The 20,370-nt window shown below is 44.3% G+C and overlaps 1 protein-coding gene across 1 annotated transcript in view; it reads left to right on the top strand.

Annotated features, from left to right (window-relative positions):
- LOC143284602 (uncharacterized) overlaps positions 1 to 13,681 on the top strand; it is a 13,806-nt gene extending 125 nt beyond the window's left edge. The window contains exons 1-7 of the mRNA XM_076591435.1: positions 1 to 2; positions 1,838 to 1,933; positions 2,718 to 2,986; positions 4,697 to 4,827; positions 7,391 to 9,115; positions 9,642 to 9,846; positions 12,112 to 13,681. The exon at positions 1 to 2 is cut by the window's left edge and continues 125 nt beyond it. Coding sequence (XP_076447550.1) covers positions 1 to 2; positions 1,838 to 1,933; positions 2,718 to 2,986; positions 4,697 to 4,827; positions 7,391 to 9,115; positions 9,642 to 9,846; positions 12,112 to 12,909 — 3,226 coding nt within the window. The 3' untranslated portion in view covers positions 12,910 to 13,681. The remainder of the gene's footprint in view (positions 3 to 1,837; positions 1,934 to 2,717; positions 2,987 to 4,696; positions 4,828 to 7,390; positions 9,116 to 9,641; positions 9,847 to 12,111) is intronic.
- Positions 13,682 to 20,370: the final 6,689 nt, after the last annotated feature.

Raw genomic sequence — 20,370 nt, 5'->3', positions numbered from 1 at the left:
TGGTAAGTGATGATGCTTGATTAATTGTTGGTTTTGTGTATTTATCTATCAGTTGATGAAGTGATGTAGTGGTGTATTTTTGGTGTTGCTTTGACACAGTTTAGGTTTCAGTTTCAAGAAGGTGTCAGAGTGTGTGGACTGATCCATATACTCTACACCACATATCCTGTAAAAGAAGAAAGAAAAGGCACCAGATGCTTGACCTTCACATAAACGCAACACGCTGACCAGGCCCTGACAGCCTGTCCTGGGTCTGTGTGAAACGTTACCTTGACAATGAAATCAAGTAATGAGATGAATGTATAAACAAAGTCAGTACATTACATTATAGTGAAGGGAACATTATAAGTAACAATGACAAATTAAATGACTTTTTTTGGTTTGTATTCCATTAACTCTGTGTGTGTGTGTGTGTGTGTGTGTGTGTGTGTGTGTGTGTGTGTGTGTGTGTGTGTGTGTGTGTGTGTGTGTGTGTGTGTGTGTGTGTGTTTCTCTGTCTATCTCTGTCTCTGTCTCTCTCTCTCTATCTCTCTTATTCTTTCTTTCTTTCTCTGTCTCTTCTCTTTCTCTCCCTTTTCATATTCTTTTTATATGCTTTTCTTTTTTTGTAGCTCTTACCGCAGGGCTGGATGGAGCACGTTGGGTTACGCTGCTGGTCAGGCATCTGCTTGGCAGATGTGGTGTAGCGTATATGGATTTGTCCGAACGCAGTGACGCCTCCTTGAGCTACTGAAACTACTGAAACTGGATGGAAAATCAACAATATAGATCAGTGTTTATTTTTTTTCCTGTATTTGTTTTTGGGGTGTTTTTTTTAACTCCTGTCATGGAATAACAATTCTTGAAAATCACCTGACTGACTCTGGTTCTCCCTGTTTGGTTATATTTTCCTTTTCTTTTCACACTTCCTTTTTGTGTGCCCCAGACTGTGATGACGCTGCTGCTGTTGAGGTCCGTTAATATTGGGGACTGCTCGACAAGGCTGTACTCTCTTCATATATCCCAGCAGTAACCAGGCTTGAGCAACACAGCACTGGTCAAGACAGTTGATGATCCTCAACAGTGTGGTTCCAGTCTTCACATTTGAGCCCACAGTACTCCTAACTTTGGGAATAGGTGCCGGCCATAGGCTGAAAAAAACTTGCCTCTGCTGGTTTCTTCTTCTTCTTCTTCTTCTTCTTCTTCTTCTGCGTTCACTCGTATGCACACGAGTGGGCTTTTACGTGTATGACCGTTTTTACCCCGCCATGTAGGCAGCCATACTCCGTTTTCGGGGATGTGCATGCTGGGTATGTTCTTGTTTCCATAACCCACCGAACGCTGACATGGATTACAGGATCTTTAACGTGCGTATTTGATCTTCTGCTTGCATATACACACGAAGGGGGTTCAGGCACTAGCAGGTCTGCACATATGTTGACCTGGGAGATCGTAAAAATCTCCACCCTTTACCCACCAGGCGCCGTCACCGTGATTCGAACCCGGGACCCTCAGATTGACAGTCCAACGCTTTAACCACTCGGCTATTGCGCCCGTCATCTGCTGGTTTCAAACTCGTGTCCTCCCAGTTCTCGACACTAACCACTTCGCCACAGCAGCTGTATTTGTGTTGTTGTTTTCTTTTTCCACACTCTTTTTCTCCTTTCTAAGGAGAACCGAATACCCTGAAGCTCACCTGGGGTACCATTCAAAGACTGGCCCCAAACAGTTCATCACTGGTGCCCAGTTTGCCACAGAGCGTAATGGGCAGTAAGTTTGGTTTGTTTTTTTTTTCCTTTTCACTTTTACATTTTGAAATTGGGCCTCTGTATTCTCTGATTTTCTTCTTGTGACGCAGATGGAACATATGCTACATTGAAGTTGCCTGAAGATATTGCCGGAAACAGCCCTGCTGCAGTGAGCACAATTGATGATGAATACCTGGAACTGAGAAGTAAGTGGTGGTTCAGGCTGTGTGTTTTGCACGAAGGTTATAGAGATGTGACTTGAGATCAAAAGGTTTGGTGGTGTTTTTGTTTTTTTCCTATATATCATATTGACAACTGAAGTTGCTTAGCAATCATGTCTTGTGGTGTTTGGATGGCGTATCATATCTCGTTGGAAATTGTTGCTATTATTTGTATGATTATGTGTAAAAACTATGATACTCATACTTAGGAGCTATTGTCTTGATGAAATGTGCAATTTCAACAAACTTCTCATCATCGTTATTGTTATCATCATCATTGTTATTGTTACTGCTGTTATTATTATTGTTGTTGTTGTTGTCGTTAATAAGTGGCACTGGATGGGGGAGGTGTAAAAATAGTTTCATGGTAGTCTTTATTTCTTGCTGATTCATATTTTTTATGATGTTCACACTCACACAGACGCGCATGCACGCGCACACGCGCACGCACATGCATGAATGCATACATGCATACACTCACACACACACCTGTGTGTCACAGCTCACCTGACTGTAATTCTTTATTCACTTGTTAAAAGGACTGGGAACAAAAATCAATCAAACAGCAACAACAAGGTATTACCTGTTTGCTTCAAAACAAATCTTGCATCGTGGCAAAAAAAAAAAAAAAAAAAAGAAGAAAAACAATAACGAAAACAACAACTGTACAATATCTGACACACTGTGAACACCTGTTGAATATTGGTACTGTTTTCATCACTGTTTTCATCACACACCCCACCCCCACCCCCACCCCACCCACCCTCAGAGCACAGCTTCTCCCTGGTGAACAGAGACAAGGAGGTGTTTGTCCCGACAAAGGTGTTCCAGAAAGCCAAAGACCTGCTGACTCGTCACCACATCGTCCTCATCCAGGGCACTCCAGCATCAGGGAAAACGGCCATCGGTCTGTCTCTGCTGCGCCACTTCAGCACCAGTGGCTATGCCCCCCTGGTCCTGCAGAAAGGCCTGGACTGGAAGAACCACGTTCGGCTCAGTTTCAAACAGTGTGTGCTGTTAGATGGTGTAGTGGGGGAGGTCAGTTCCACTTCAGCAGCTGTTGAAATATGATTTTTTTTCTTCTGTTTTTTTTTGTTGTTTTTTTTTTTGTTTTTTTTTTTTTTTTTTTTTTGGGGGGGGTTGTTTTTTTTACCCCAACAGCAGTCATGGTGGTGTGTTTCTAGATCAGTTGACATGCTTTGATACCCCTTTGAAACTGAAACTGAAACTAGGCACAAAAAGTTATGAGGACCACCATGATTTGAGGTGCATGTTCTTAAAAGAATTTTTTTTTTTTAAGAAAAAAAAAGGAATACACTGAATAAATTTAATCCTGAAATATTAGTATTTGTGGGTATTGCAATGAACGAACAGCGTTTATAAGATACAGGTTTCTTAATAGTTGAGCACAACTGTTTATGCTTGCAAGCAAAAGAAATGAAGATTTTACTTGAAGAGTGAATTTGGTTTTGCTGATCAAGTTAAAGAATCCAATAAGCCAAGGGGAATTTTTGTATGCAAAGCAAAAAAATCCTATAAAAAATTTAATTTTCTTTTTTTAAGTTTAGCTGAGATTTTCAGTGGAGATGCATAAACAACAGAGTCATCCATACCACATCTTTTTAGACAAACCCACACATTGCACAGATGAACAGCTGAGTCATATCAAAGGACAATAGCTCAAGCAACACTTTAGTCTCTACCAGTGTTTGTCTGAGTCAAAGCTGTGAAAAATAGCTGTGGTAGTGAAAGATTTTTTGGGTTTTTTTTTTTTTGGTTTTTTGTTTGTTTTTTTGTTTTTGTGTTTGTTTGTTTGTTTTTTGTTTTGTCTTTTTGTTGTTGTTGTTTTGTATCATGTTGTTTTGTATCATGTTGTTCTCATGTGTGGAGCCCTTAACCTGCCACTCATGTCCACACATCTGCTATCTAGGTATATGTGTCAAGGGTGAATCGTGTCTGTCAGAATAGCGTTCAGTCTGTCCAGCTCTTCTCCATTGTACATCTTTTACTTTTACCATAGCTCGTGGGTGAAGAATTGCCCACACTCCCATTTAAATCTGCACCACCCATTCAGTTCTGCAACTGTTTAATTGAAATTTAATGACTGTACATTTATGATTTTTGCTTATCCCCACAAAAAAATTGTAGTGTTTCTTTGTTTGTTTGTTTTTTGGGTTTTTTTTTTTTTAGTAGATAAGGGAGTAAATCAACAATGAAATTGTTGTTGAAAAGGAGAATTAATCTCAGTTCAAGCCCCTATATGAAAGGCTTGTAGAGATATTTACCTTGTTTCAGATACGATTTTATAATATGTGTATATCAGACTCTTATAGCAGTCCATCAAATTAGATGTGTTGATATCTTTTTTTTTTCTATCATGTTTGTGGCTTTGAACGGTCTATAGTCAGAGAAATCAAAATCAAAATCTTTTTCATCTTGTTCTGTGAAATGAATGGTGCACGTGTCTTGTCTCAGGTGAGCACTAAAATAGATAGCAATGCTTTGCTTTGATTTTGTGTCAGGAGATGAAGTGACAAGAGTTGGAACATTTCCGTATGATACAGATTTTGTTTTTTGGCCATTTTGGTGATATCCCTCCCCGACCCCCCTCTCCCCTTCCCCTCCCCCTCCCCTTTTACTTTGTTTGGTTATCAAGACACATACCTGGGTTCAGCTTGCCCTGGACTCTGGTAGGAAAACGTTACAGAAAATGATGAATCAAGCCAGCCTGTGTGTTGTGGTGTGCAGGTGAGAGTGGACCGTGCGCGGTACCTGGAGTGGTACAGCGTGTTCAGCAAACTGCAGTGGACAGTGAAGGAGAACCCCAACTGTCTGCTGGTCATCGTCCTCCACTCCCACATCACTGCTCACCTGGACACGTCAGTCACCTCCAACCCCACCCCCTTCTCTTGTTCTTCCCGCCCTGCTGCTGCCTCCTCTTCCTCTCCCTCTTCTTCTTCTCCTTCCTCTTCTGATTCCTCTTCCTCTTCTTCTTCTTTCTCTTCTGATTCCTCTTCTTCTTCTCCTTCCTCTTCTGATTCCTCTTCTCCGTCTTCTTCTTCTTCTGATTCCTCTTCTCCTTCTTCTTTTTCCTCTTCTGATTCCTCTTCTCCTTCTTCTTCTTCCTCTTCTGATTCCTCTTCTCCTTCTTCTTCTTCTTCTGATTCCTTTTCTTCTTCTTCTTCTTCTCCTTCTTCTTCCTCTTCTCCTTCTTCCTCCTCCTCCATCAGCTGTGTGAAGAGTTATTAAGACGCCGCTTGTTCACCAGCCTGGATTTCTGCAAATGGTTTTTCTGTCCGTTCTGCAGTGTTGTCAGTCCATCGTTGTTTTTTCCTGTCTTCCCCTCCGTCTCCCTTCCTCAAGAGTTCCTTGGGGGACTTTTCAAACAAGGCCATTGGATAATGTTATGTTGCCATATCAGTGTAGCTTTCTTGCTTTATGACAGCAGCAGGTCTTCATAGGTCTTCTTCCTCCAGATTTCTTTGATGTAGTCTTTTACCTGTGTTGGAGGCGCCATAGGAGAGTCGGTTATAGGTGTTGGACCTCTGTTCTAGTGTTCACCAGTGATCAGGGTTTGAGGTCCCGTTTCAGCATAGAGTTGTGTCCTTGGAGAAAGGCACTTACATTTTGTTTTCTTCTTTTTTGATTTCCTTCACTCCACACAGGTGTGAACATCAACATATACATTACTTTGGTTGGGGAAGGTTACAATGTGTGGAAAGAAAGGATTTGATCCCGCCCTCCTGTGCCCAGCCCTGGACACAGTGGATATGAATTCACTGCCTTCCTATGCCCAGCCCTGGACACAGTGGATATGAATTCACTGCCTTCCTATGCCCAGCCCTGGACACAGTGGGTATGAATTCACTGCCTTCCTATGCCCAGCCCTGGACACAGTGGGTATGAATTCACTGCCTTCCTGTGCCCAGCCCTGGACACAGTGGGTATGAATTCACTGCCTTCCTATGCCCAGCCCTGGACACAGTGGGTATGAATTCACTGCCTTCCTATGCCCAGCCCTGGACACAGTGGGTATGAATTCACTGCCTTCCTATGCCCAGCCCTAGACACAGTGGATATGAATTCACTGCCTTCCTGTGCCCAGCCCTGGACACTGTGGATATGAATTCACTGCCTTCCTATGCCCAGCCCTAGACACAGTGGATATGAATTCACTGCCTTCCTATGCCCAGCCCTGGACACAGTGGGTATGAATTCACTGCCTTCCTGTGCCCAGCCCTGGACACAGTGGATGTGAATTCACTGCCTTTCTATGTCCAGCCCTAAACACAGTGGATGCGAATTCACAGCCCCAATGGCCGTAAAAGACTATGGAACCTTTAACTCTTTTTTAACCTGATGTATGTAAAGAGAAGCATGTGTGTGGTTCTCTGCACCATGAACAATCATTAGTTTTGTTAAGTTTTGATGTCACCGTTTTTTTGTAAGCAGCAGCCTGAATGTAGATTTTTTTTCCCACACGATTAACAAAAAATCGGCATGTGTGGTCTGTGCAGTGGAGTGTAATGTAGACTGTGAATCATGTTAACTAAAATGATTATTGTAACAGTGGTATACTACGATGGCTGTTGCAATTGATATTACCGATCTGCTGCTTGAGTGAGAGTGACCTGTTCTGCCTGTCAGTAGACTGTATTCAATGAAGTTGGGTGAGTGGAGATCTCACTGACAATATGTAACAGCAACAGTGATGGAGTTGGTGATAATCATGTGATGACCTGTAGTCAGTGAAAGACAAAGCTGCCTGATCACAGCTTGTGTAGGGAAGCAGGGGACAGGACAAGACAATTCTTCGTTATGCAAGTATATGTTCTTGTTTTTTAAGCTTTAGTCCCGAGCGTATTTATACTTCAGACCATTCCTTACTTTCAGGGATGATAGATAAGCAATTATGTGGTGCCATGTGTAGGGTCTGTACAATATAAAAATACTGGACCATTCCAAAAGTATACACACGTGGGCGGCTGGGGTAGGGGAGAAATGATGCATGGACAGATTGGGGTTGTTTGTTTGTTTGTTGTTGTTGTTGTTGTTGTTTTGTTGTTTTGTTTTTTGTTTTGTTTTGTTTTTGTTTTCTTTGTTGTTTCTCTCTCTCTCCTTTGTGGCCTCAGTTGCATTCAAGTCCACGGGGCACATCGTTATCTCTTTTTTTTCTTTTTCTTTGTTTTTTTGTTGTTGTTGTTTTTTGTTGTTGTTTTTTGTAGTGCTCTGCACGAGACTTTCTTCAATGGCCGAAAAAAATCACCACAAAACAACAACAAAACAAACAAGCAAAACAACAACAACAGCAACAGCAACAACAACAAAAACATGCCACTAGAGAAAAAAGCCCACGTTGGACAGATTGTCTTCACAGTTGACAATTGCTGTTGTGATTTCAGAAGTGTTTCACACTGAAGATGTTTACGTGTATTGTTGCAGCATGACACATCCAGATTCCTTCTTCCTGGACATGTCGTCAGTGGATGTTGATGACCACCCTCTGACCCCTGAGGAGAAACGAGACATGCTGACCAAACACCTGGCCTCCAGGAAACAGACACCAACCTCTGACTTCATGCATAAAATCATCACTCACGACACCAGTGGCTCTCTCTTTCCTTTGTGCTGCAGGAACTATGTGAGAGATTTATCCCCCTATGAGAACACCAAGTCGACTAACGGTCCTGAGGTATTCATGACCCCAGGACTGACCTGTGTGGAGTTTTTCTACTCCGTTCTGCAGGACCCGGACAACTGGAAGGACCTGGTGCCGGTCCTGATCCTGGCTCTGAACAGAAACGGCTCTATGCTGGGCAAAACTGAACAGACAGAAATGAAGCTGAGAATGCTGGGGCTGGTCCCCATAGAAGTGGACATGGAAGAGCTACCGACATGGGCAGCGTTGTTCAAAGGTTCTGTTCTTAGCATGGACATGAAGCGTTTCCGTGACCAGAACCTGCAGGACGGGTTCAGCTTTGCTCTGTCCAAGCACCAGTCTCTGGAGCTGTTGGTGAAGGCGTGTGACGCCCAGTTCCTGATGAAGCACGTGCACGTCGAACCCACGTCCCAGACGGCGGATGTGATCATCGACAACTCGCCCGCCTACCTCCCCGGTCTGATGCAGAGAATCTGCCAGGAAATTCTCAGCAGCAACGTGGTGCAGATGAGTCAGCACCCGGCCCTTCAGAACAGCCGCTTCCTGCAGCACTTTGAGGCCTTCCTGCAGCAGAAGAACTGTCTGGCCGCTCTGGTGTCGGCCAAGGACTGCCGCCACGAAATGCCGCTGCTGTACTGGTCCGCCTGGAGCTCACGTGGGAACCTGACCTGCTGGTGTCTGGACAAGATTGTAACGGAGGACAACCGTGTAGTGAGGCGGGCCTTCCTGCTTTGCTGCCTCTTCGGGGAGAAGGTGAACACGGCCCGGATGCGGCGCATGTTTGACTGGCTGTGTGCCAACAACATCCTGAAGGACGCCGTGTCCTCCGTCTCTCTGCCGCTGCCGGCCGCTGAGGACCAGCTGTGCGAGGAGGTCAGGTCACGCTGCCACAAAGCCATGCAGGGATCCCTGCTTCTCACCTGTGGTCTGGCGGAAGATGCCGACCCTGAAATTACTGACCCTGTGACGCTTCCCTCCAGTGGAAGAGAAGACGTTGAGGATCCAGGACCCCCACCAGATGTCGCTTCAGCGTCCAGTGCCAGGACTCCCCTTGGGCGAAGACTCCACGACTTGTCGCAGACACATGGCGCTGCTGCTGCCGCCAGCCAGGCCACCCCCACCAGGCAGCACCACCCACCCCCATCAGCTCACAGTTACTTCCTGTCCTCCTCGCAGCGGTCTTCTCAGACTTCCACGACCGGGAGTTACGTGGAGTTCAGAGAGGCCAACACTGTGCTCGGTTCGCAGCTGTCTCTCATTGCTGAGGATGGGGAGAACGAGGAATCACCCGACAGGCTCAGGCACACAGAGGCCTCGCTGGGACAGGTCGGACGCTCTCCCTTGCAGCGGAACCGCAACAATGGCTTCTCGGGTCTCTCTGCCAGGTCTGCCAGGAGCGCCTCGCTGAGGTCGTTACCTGAAGGCCACCTGCATTCTGGGATACCTGTGCCCCCCAGCATCGTCCAGACCAGCGTGGAGGGAGAGGGCACAGTCATCATACATTCCCTGTGAGTAATAATATTACTAATAATGATGATGATGACGATAATGATAATGTGAATCTATATAGCGCCTATTCTCTAACTAGGGCTCGATGCACTTTGAAAAATAAATGCACACACACACACACACACACACACACACACACACACACACACACACACACACACACACACACACACAACATCACTGCATCTATGAAGTGATGTAAGGATTATGTGCTCTAATAAAAAGAAAAGAAGTTTTATTGATGTCAGTGGAAATAATCTGTAACTGTTTTACAGTACTCATAATTATAATACAAAGGCAAAGGAGCATCAACAAGCTTAAATGTTATACCGTGCTCACACATTGCACTTTGATTTTAACATGACAGCTGATGAACCATAGTATCATTTTTATCAAATAACTTATTCATAAACAGTAAGTAAAAAAATAAAACAAATGAATACACAAATAAGTAAAATAATGCTACTATCAATATTAACATGAAATTGAATTCATAGTCACCAGAGGTATTGATGTTGGTGTCAGGTTATCGCGGTGGTACGCCTTCCTGCGCCTGGTGTCCCTGTGTGAGGTGGATGAGGTGAACCGTGAGGGCTACACTTTGTTGCATAATGCCGCCTTCAGCGGAGAGCTCAAACTGGTTCGATTCCTGGTGGACAATGGGGCAGACCTGGCCACGCTCACCAAGGCCGGAAACACCGCCCTCACCAAGGCTGTGGACCAGAACCAGGTGAGTGCCTGTGATATAGGTCTATCACGTTGTAAGTGTGTTGGGTTACACTGTTGCTTAGGCATCTGCTTAGCAGATGTTGTGTGGCATAAATGGATTTGTCTGAACGCAGTGGCGCCTCCTGGGGTAAGTGAACTGAATTGAACTGTCACACTGACACAGAATTCTACTTCTTCATGGGCTGCAACTCCCATATTTACTCGTATGTACACTAGTGGGCTTTTATGTGTATGACTGCTTTTACCCCGTCATGTAGGCAGCCATACTCCGTTTTCAGGTTTGTGCATGTTGGGTATGTCCATAACCTACCGAAAGCTGACATGGATTACAGGATCTTTAACGCGCATAATTATTAGAACTTCTGCTTGCGTATACACATGAACGGGGTTCAGGCACAAGCAGGTCTGCACATACGTTGACCTGGGAGATCAGATAAAGCTCCACCCTTTACCCACCAGGTGCCGTTATCAAGATTAGAACCTGGGACCCTCTGATTCAAAGACACAGAATGAGGGGAGCACCTGTAATGTAAATCTGTCACAGATCAGAAAAATCTCCACCCTTTACCTACCAGGTGCCGTCACCGAGATTGGAACTCGGGACCTTCAGACTGAAAGTCCAATGCTTTAACCACTCGATTATTGCGCCCGTCGGTAGGTATTTGAATTCAGAGCCCTGCAAACAGAATTCTGTGAAATAGTCCTCACACAGAAGGCTCTGTTTTGTAAGGTTTGTTGCACCAGGGTAGAGGATTTGTTTGCAATGTCAGCTGTACTTCAGCCAGGAGGCATGGTAGGGTGCCTCCTGTCAAGTCATCTGGAGTGACCTGATAGTCAGGTCCTCAGAGAAGCACAACACACAGCATTTATTTAAGTATTCATCATTATGATCATAATTATTATTATTACACAGCATTTAGCATCCAATGATAAAGTCATCTGCAATTACCCACCCCCCTCAACCTAACCAATATTTCAACTCATGAAAAATGTTCAAGATGGAATATGACACAAGAAAAATTAGGTGGGGGTAAAAGTGCTGAATGAAAGTGATGTTCAAGCTGAGATGGCCCCTGTCCCTTTACACTAGTGCTACTTTTGTGATATTTGCTAGAAAAATGCTGGCTTGATGTGTTGACAATTTTATCCACGAATGGAGCACATTCATGTATCAGATGCAGGGGTAAAGGTGAAGGAAAAATTATTGTTTTAATGTCTGAAAACTACGGAAATTGGTGTGTAGAGAAAAAGCAACAATGGTTTTGACATACTTGACATGTAAAGAAATGATGTAAAAGAATAACAATGATATAGAATAACAATACATCTTTCTTGTTCATTCTAAGACCAGAGAATTGTTAACTGGAAGGTAAGAACTGGCCCACTGTTTGTTCTGGCCAGTGAGTGAGAGACCAGTGGACAGGGTCTCTGAACATGCAGACAGTGGTCAGGATCCCTGTCTGTAGTTCACTTCCTCTTTAGCGAGAGTTGTGTTTTTTCTCCGTATCTTTCACTGTGTTTTCATGCACAAGTCATTGTATTGATATGCACATGTATGTGTCCAAAATTCTACTGAATCTGTGTTTGTGCATGATTTTCAATTTATGTTTGTATCTTTTTATCCTTTTAAGTACTATCCCTTCCCTCCCCCCTCCCACTATTCCTTGTGACTCCAGTACACTTGGTAATAAAGACATATTCTATTCTTCTATTCTGTTCTACTTGATTATTTGTTTATTCTGTCCCTGTTTTCCTTGTTCTGTGTTAATATTTTACACAAACCCAGGACAGGCTCTCGAGGCCTGATGAGCACGTGGGGTTTATGTGAAGGTCAGGCATGTGCTCACACCCACACTCACACCCACCCATCCCTGATCAGCACGTGGGGGTTGTGTGAAGATCAGGCACGTGCTCCCCCACTCCATCCCACCCCCGCCCACCTTCCGTTTCTTTTTTCGTTTCTTTCTTTAAACAGCACATGTGTATGCAGCATGGATCAGTCTGCATGCATTGACACCCTGTTCTCTTCTCCTTCTTCGTTCGTGGTCTGCAATTGCCACGTTCGAGTGGGTTTTTACGTGTATGACCGTTTTTACTCTGCCATGTTGGCAGCCATACTCCGTTTTCAGGGGTATGACACTCCATTGAAAGTGACACTGAAACATCTGAAGCGCTGCGGCACACACCACCAACACTATATTCCTCTGTGTGTGTGTGTGTGTGTGTGTGTGTGTGTGTGTGTGTGTGTGTGTGTGTGTGTGTCTAGGTGGCAGTGGCATCTTACCTGCTGAAGGAGGGGAGCACAGCTTTGCTGCAGTCCAACATGTTGCCGGTGGCGACCGTCAACAGAAGCCGGGATCTGTCGTGGATGCTGGGAACACAGAGCCTCTTCCTCATCCTCAGCAAGATCGTGCGCAAGAGGCGGGCCAAGATGATGAACTTTCTCTTCACCTACGGCATTCGGCTGACGGAAGAAGGGGAGATAAGAGCCTTGCTGAGAGAGGCGCAGTCTGTGGAGAACAACGAGGCGGTCATTTCCATACTGAGGCGATCTTTGGACGGCAGTGGGGAGAGCGGTGATGGCGATCAGACTTATTCGGCGACTCTGCCTGTCAACCCACATGCTCATTCCCTGTTCCCAGGAAGGCCACATACTGGTCCCCCATCTCGACCACCGCCCAGAGTAAATTCGCCTGTCAACCCTCAACAGCAGGCCAGAGTAAATCAACCTGTCAACCCTCAACAGCAGGCCAGAGTAAATCAACATGTCAACCCTCGACAGCAGGCCAGAGTAAATCAACCTGTCAACCCTCAACAGCAGGCCAGAGTAAATCAACATGTCAACCCTCGACAGCAGGCCAGAGTAAATCAACCTGTCAACCCTCAACAGCAGGCCAGAGTAAATCAACCTGTCAACCCTCAACAGCAGGCCAGAGTAAATCAACCTGTCAACCCTCAACAGCAGGCCAGAGTAAATCCACATGTCAGCTCTCCTACGGGACCTTCGCCCAGAGCAAGGCAAGACCATGAGAAGAAAAAGAAACCCTTCAAATGGCCCTTCTAAAAATGATGATGTGGACTGAGAAGGAAACTGAACTTGTGTGTGTGTGTTTGTTTGTGTGTGTGTGTGTGTGTGTGTGTGTGTGTCTATGCACGGTTTTCATTGCGCAGTTCTTCACAATGCAAGAACATAAGTGCTCTTTTCTATTGACAGTGCCGAGCCTTTTTTTGCTTTTGTATTTGAAAACGGACATGTGTTCTCAACAACCTGCACTGCATTCAGCAGCCTTTTGGATACACGGAAACTAGGCAACTGACATGGAATCAAAAATTTTCCAAAATAAAAAAATTCTTGTCACGTCACTGAAAGCATTTTGGAGGATTTTGAAGATGTGATGCTGATCAGCGTCAGTGGTAGTGCGTGTACATATGGAGAACGAGAATCAGTGACGTGGATTGGTGAAGAAAATTGAATGCGGTCGCTACTGTCTCATTGTAGTTTGAAGTGATCGTGGATGAAGAGACACAGGAGCAGGCAATGAAGGTCAGGGTATCTGGCAGTGCATACTAAGGGAAATAACCCCTGTGGCAAATCACAAGATCAGGTCCCATCATTCGTTTCAGTTTGCTTTTAAAGCACACACACACACACACACACACACACACACACACACACACACACACACTCGCAAACACACACTTCCCTTTATCTATTTGGATATAGACACATGAACAAATCTGTTTTGTTTACATTTTCACATAGTTATGTGAACACACACACACACACACACACACACACACACACACACACACACACACACACACACACACACACACACACACACACACACACACACGCACACACACACACACACATTTCTCTATCTATCTGGATATAGATACATGAACAATTCTGTTTTGTTTACATTTTCATACATATCCTTATTTTTCATCTGTTTGTCTTTTGTTGTTTCAAATGAAATGGGATATCATTGTTATTGTGTTGCGGTATATTATTGGAACCAGTTCCTTCCAGAATTACCAATTAGCTGTTTTCTCACTGAGCATTTTTTTTTTCGAATGTGTTGGATGCACTGTTCTTGCTGATTTGAACACCTCCTGTTTGTTTTATGTAAAAAGATGATAAGATGTTTTTGATGTCATCTGCAAACCGTTTTGTGTGTGTGTGTGTGTGTGTGTGTGTGTGTGTGTTTGGTTTTTTGTTGTTTTTTGTGTTTTGTTTTGTTGTTGTTGTTGTTTTGTTTGTTTGTTTTGTTGTGTTTTTTGTTGTTGTTGGGTTGTGTTTGTGTTAACTAACAACATTGTTAACTAGCAATTACCTGTGACACATAATAATAATAATAATAATAATGGATACTTATATAGCACACTATCCAGAAATCTGCTCTAGGTGCTTTACAAAAACGCTTTTGATAACATAAAACATTATATCTATGTTACATACACACACCAAAATGTGACCACACACACACACACACACGCACGCACGCACGTACGCGCACACACACACGCACGCACGCACACACACACACACTGCATACATACATTTTAACATACATGTGTATCTAACAGCTACCCTAACAAATACGCACACATAGGCAGGCACAAACTTACATAAACACACGCACACACAATACACATTCATATACATGCATGTAGTTGTGGACCTGCCACAATTGAACTTATTGCTGAGGGAAAAGGTGAGTTTTGAGACGAGATTTAAAAGATGCGAGGGAATCAGAGTGACGGAGGTTATCAGGGAGCTTGTTCCACGTCTTTGGCGATTGAAAAGAAAACGATCTGTGTCCATAGGTCTTACTTCTGACGTGAGGTATCCTGAGAAGTCGAGTATCAGAGGAAGAACGGAGCTGGCGAGACGGGGTATAGATATGGATGAGTTCAGAAAGATACTTGGGGCCAGATCCGTTGACTGCAGAAAAGGTCAGAGTGGATAGCTTATAGTCTATTCGATCAGAAACAGGCAACCAGTGGAGAGACTGAAGGAGAGGAGAAACATGGTCAAATTTAGAAGCTCTGCAAATGAGTCTGGCAGCGTTATTCTGAATTCGTTGGAGTCTGTCTAACAGGTATTTGGGAAGGCCGGCCAAAAGAGAGTTGCAGTAATCCAATCTTGAGAGAACCAGAGAGCATACAAGTGTCTTGGTTGCATCGGTTGAGAGATAGTGGCGGATAGAGCTGATTCTACGCAGTTCCAAATAGGCAACTTTACAGATATTCGAAATGTGCTGTTGGAAGGAAAGAGACTGGTCCAGGATTACACCAAGACTGCGAACAGAGGGAGAAAGTGAAACAGGTGTGCTATTGATCAGAACAGAGTCAGGAAAGGAAGGATGTTGACGAAACTTCTTTGGACAGGTTATCATCAATTCAGTCTTATCATCATTTAATTGCAGCTTGTTGAGAGTCATCCAGTCCTTTAGGCCAGCAATGCACTCCTGTGTTTGAGTCACCAGTGCATCAAATTCAGCTATGGAAGCCGACTGATAAAGTTGTGTGTCATCAGCAAAGCTCTCATGCGACATCGCATGATGACTGATGACATCCGACACAGGAGCCGCATACAGCACGAAAAGAACAGGACCTAGGACGGACCCTTGTGGGACAACCATATTTCAAGGCAGATATTCTAGAGTATGTACATTTACACACACTTTCTGTGTACGATCTGACAGGTAAGACGTGATCCATGCTAGTGCAGTGTCACGAATACCAAAGGAAGTTTTAAGTCTGTTCAAGAGGATAGAGTGGTCGATAGTGTCAAAAGCTGCTGACAAATCTAAGAGAGCGAGAACAGATATCTTATCCTCATCAAATCCCGAAAGCAAATCATTCACTATTCTAAGAAGGGCTGTTTCGCAACTATGACCACGTCTATAAGCTGACTGGTGGGAATTAAGTAAGCCATTCTGCTCCAGATGAGCTAAGAGCTGAGACAATATGATCTTTTCTAGCAGTTTTGATAAAAATGACAGATTAGAGACAGGTCGATAATTTTTCAAGCAATTATGATCCAAAGATGGTTTCTTGATGAGTGGACGTACAATAGCAGACTTGAAGCTTTCAGGGAAACAACCAGACAGCAAGGAAGAATTGATGACATGAGTAATATGTGGCAGTAGAACATCAATACATTCAACCAACAAAGAAGACGGGACAGGGTCAAGCTCACAGGATTTCGGACAAGCGCTCAGACACACTTTCTTCACAAAATCTTCAGTTACCGGTTGGAAACAATGTAAAACAGGACCACTGTACACGCGTTCTTGAACGGGTGAAGAAGGAGACACAACAGAGTCAAGCTTCTCACGAATGCATGATATTTTGCCGGTGAAGAAGTCAGAAAACTTTTGAGGGAGTTCCTGCGCCGAAAATGTTGTAGGGAGAGGAGTGTTTTTCATTTTACCTAGTAGATTGTTCGTAGCGTTGAAAAGCTGTTTGGCTGTGGTGCATGCAAGTATTTTAGAAGAGTAGAACTTTGACTTTGCCCTGTCAACAATGTTTGTTACATTATTCCTGGCTGTCTGAAAAATGTCCCTACTGATGGTCAAACTAGTGGCGCGCCAGTGCCTCTCAGCTCTTCTTCTCTCCCGCTTGGCCTCCAACAGCTCTGGTCCCACGGTGTTGTACCAAGGCGACGGGGGACGATTGGAGATCAGGCGCCGAGTCGACGGGGCGTGCCTGTCGAGTGCAGCGCGTAGGACAGTGGATAGCTGGTCAGCAGTCGGCTCAAAAGGGATATTAGTCAGCAGGTCAGCTTTAAGTAAGTCTAAGTCAATTGAGGTCAGTGTGCGCACCTCCCTATACACACGGGGCGTGGGAGGTTTGGTGAGGTTCAGTTGACACGTCACACTGTGATGGTCGGAGGACAGGGTGTGATCGACGGTGGTAGACTTCAGGAGGCAGTCCTCATTTCTGTGCAACACCCAATCGACGATGTGACCACGATTGTGTGTAGGCTCGGTTACAGACTGGTTAAGATCGAACAAACTGACAATTTCAAGTAATTTAGAGGTATAAAACTGTGTGGGTGAATCAAAATGAAAATTAAAGTCACCAACAATAAGTAGAGAGCCTGGTAAACTATTAGCGTATTCTAAGAAGTCCGGAAACAGTTCTATGAACATCGTATCAAAAAGTTTATTTTTCTTGTTTGGTGGCGGACGGTAGAGGCAGAACACATTGAGGTGGGAATGTGGCAGCGACAGTGAAAGCTGGGCCAGTTCAAAGGAGGCATGGTTGAAGGGAAAGGCAGATGTGTACGTTGTGTGTGGGAGCAGCCTGTCTGACACAACGAAGGCGATTCCTCCCCCGCAAGTTGTTGTAACACGAGGGAAGGAGGTGGTAGTGTAGCCAGGGGGAGCGAGATCTCGACATTTAGCTTCATCCCCAGTACTGCGAAGCCAAGTTTCTGTGATACACAGGATGTCGAGGCTGATTGAGAGCAGATGTTCGTTGATCGCTGAGCGTTTGAGGCGAGGACCAACTGACTGGGCGTTGAACAGACCTAGAGAAATTTGAGTTGAGCGGTGGGAGGGAAAGCAGGACAGAGGTACACGAATATGGTTATCAAAGTTGATGCATTTAACAGGGTGGTCAGTGGAAGTTACACGTCCAGTACCACACACAACAGCTATCTTCCTCTGCTTGCGACGTCCTGCACGATGAGTGCGAACACGGGGGAGGTGACAACCTATACCCACACCTCTGATGGCGTCGATGACAGAAGGGTCAAGTTACAGAAGTCACATCCGTTACAGAAGCAAAACAAACACACCCAAAAAGCAAAGTTTATTGATGGACCATTCACTGAACTAGCAGTGGCCACAACTGTGACAAATAATGACACCCCCGTGTCCTTCCATCCATGCATCTCCCACACACACCCTCCCCCCGCCCACCCCCCAAAACACAAAAAAAGAAAATGAAGCCCAACGTGTGACAGACGAAAGTTTCACTTCTTTGTCACCATATCATGTTCACCTGCGGTGTTGTGTTGAGCTGGTGTTCAGTTTGAGGGGTGGGTACTGTCACCAGTGGGGCATTGTTTCTGAGTACTGTCACCAGTGGGGTATTGTTTCTGAGCACTGTCACCAGTGGGGTATTGCTTCTGAGCAGTGTCACCAGTGGGATATTGTTTCTGAGCAGTGCCACCAGTGGGGTATTGTTTCTGAGCAGTGTCACCAGTGGGATATTGTTTCTGAGCACTGTCACCAGTGGGATATTGTTTCTGAGTACTGTCACCAGTGGGGTATTGTTTCTGAGTACTGTCACCAGTGGGGTATTGTTTCTGAGCACTGTCACCAGTGGGATATTGTTTGTCGGCACTGTCACCAGTGGGATATTGTTTCTGAGCACTGTCACCAGTGGGATATTATTTGTGAGCACTGTCACCAGTGGGATATTATTTGTGAGCAGTGCCACCAGTGGGGTATTGTTTCTGAGCAGTGTCACCAGTGGGGTATTATTTGTGAGCACTGTCACCAGTGGGGTATTGTTTCTGAGCAGTGCCACCAGTGGGGTATTGTTTCTGAGCAGTGCCACCAGTGGGGTATTGTTTCTGAGCAGTGTCACCAGTGGGGTATTGTTTCTGAGCAGTGCCACCAGTGGGATATTGTTTCTGAGCACTTTCACCAGTGGGATATTGTTTCTGAGCACTGTCGCCAGTGGGATATTGTTTCTGAACAGTGTAACCAGTGAGATATTGTTTCTGAGCACTGTCACCAGTGGGATATTGTTTCTGAACAGTGTAACCAGTGAGATATTGTTTCTGAGTACTGTCACCAGTGGGAAATTGTTTGTCAGCACTGTCACCAGTGGGATTTTGTTCTGAGCAGTGTCACCAGTGGGATATTGTTTGTCAGCACTGTCACCAGTGGGATATTGTTTGTCAGCACTGTCACCAGTGGGATATTGTTTGTCAGCACTCTCACCACTTCCATGAAAGGGATCAGGGATGTGTTGCAGAAAGTTAGCAACACAAAGTTCGCTTAGCGTTAGCAATTTTTTAAAGCCTGTGTCAGGTCCATAGACGTAGGAAAAATGTTAACACTGATCACATTTTGCATTGTTTAGATCACTTGTTGTGCAACCCAGCCCTGATCTATGCTGCAAGATTCTTTTGATGCATCAGTCTCTGGAAATCCTTGACTGATCCCTTGCGTTTTTCGCTGAGTGCTTGCATGTGTGTAGATGAGTGTGGAGGGTGTGTGTGTGTGTGTGTGTGTGTGTGTGTGTGTGTTTAAAAAGAGAAAGATAAGAAAGGGGTTCGGTGAAGCATTCACGTGCAAGTACCAAGGCAGCTTTTTATACAATATTTTATTTCAAAACACAAGTGCCATGAGTTGTCTTTTATCATATTGTTCATGATATGTGATTTTGAAGATTATTTCTACAACACTCGTTTTAAATGTTAATCTTTTTATTACATTGTTCAGATGCCAGAAATATGTAGTGATTTGTGGTGTATGTTTAGAACACCCATTTTTAATGTCAGAATTGTTGTTGTTGTTCTGAAGATGTCAGAAATATAGCTTTTTTGTATATATCTAGATTACAGTGTTGTTCTAGATAGCCATTTTATTTCTTGTGAAAGTGCACATGCAATCCTCTTAGAACCCAGCTGGGAGTTGAATGAGTTTACCAGGTATGTGTTTCAGTGTGCAAACTTACCAGAATGAAAACAGAACTGTCATTTTGAGCCAAGTGCTCTTGATGCCGCTATCCCATATAGTGACATGTAGTTTACGAACGAGGCAAGGTGAGGGTTATTTATGTACATTATCGTGGTATCTTATTGTCAAAACTCACTGCCATGTATAGAGCATAATAGGATCTCAACATTTATGTGTTTTTATGGGCATGTATGAAAAATCACAGTATAAACACAGGAAACTGCTGTTTGTTTTAAAATCCCCGTGAAATGCAGTTTTCAGCATTTGGTCATTGTATGAGTGTCGCCATCTATATCACGTTATGAAGTTTTTGTGGGTGTTACTTTGCTTTGCCGGTGTTGTCACTGTAATTTGTTAGTCTGATACTTAGTATTGTTGTACCACAGTGAATTTCACCATTCTAAAGCCAGGAGAGTACTGTGACAGTGCTTGCTCCAGGTGACATGATCATAATTATCAGTGCCATTATGTCTGCTCAGTATCAATCTGTTTTGTATGCTCGCCCCCCCCCCTCCTCCTCCCTCCTTGCTTTCTTTATGGTGCTGTGTCCCACTGTAGACAAAATCGTGTGTTGTGTATTGTGTTTGTTTTGTGTAGACAAACAGTGACTGTACAGTGCAGTTCACATAATATTGTGTAAACACTGAATGTGTTGCAAAGTACACATATTGTGTAGACAAACACTGAATGTGTTGCACAGTACATGTAATGTATAGACAAACACTGAATGTTGCACAGTACATGTAATGTATAGACAAACACTGAATGTGCTGCACAGTACATGTAATGTATAGACAATCACTGAATATACT

Source organism: Babylonia areolata, chromosome 8 (assembly GCF_041734735.1).
Source record: "Babylonia areolata isolate BAREFJ2019XMU chromosome 8, ASM4173473v1, whole genome shotgun sequence".
Classification (NCBI taxonomy): Eukaryota; Metazoa; Mollusca; class Gastropoda; order Neogastropoda; family Buccinidae; genus Babylonia; species Babylonia areolata.
The sequence above is the reverse complement of the archived record's forward strand: the minus strand, read 5'-3'. Positions and strand labels throughout refer to the sequence as shown.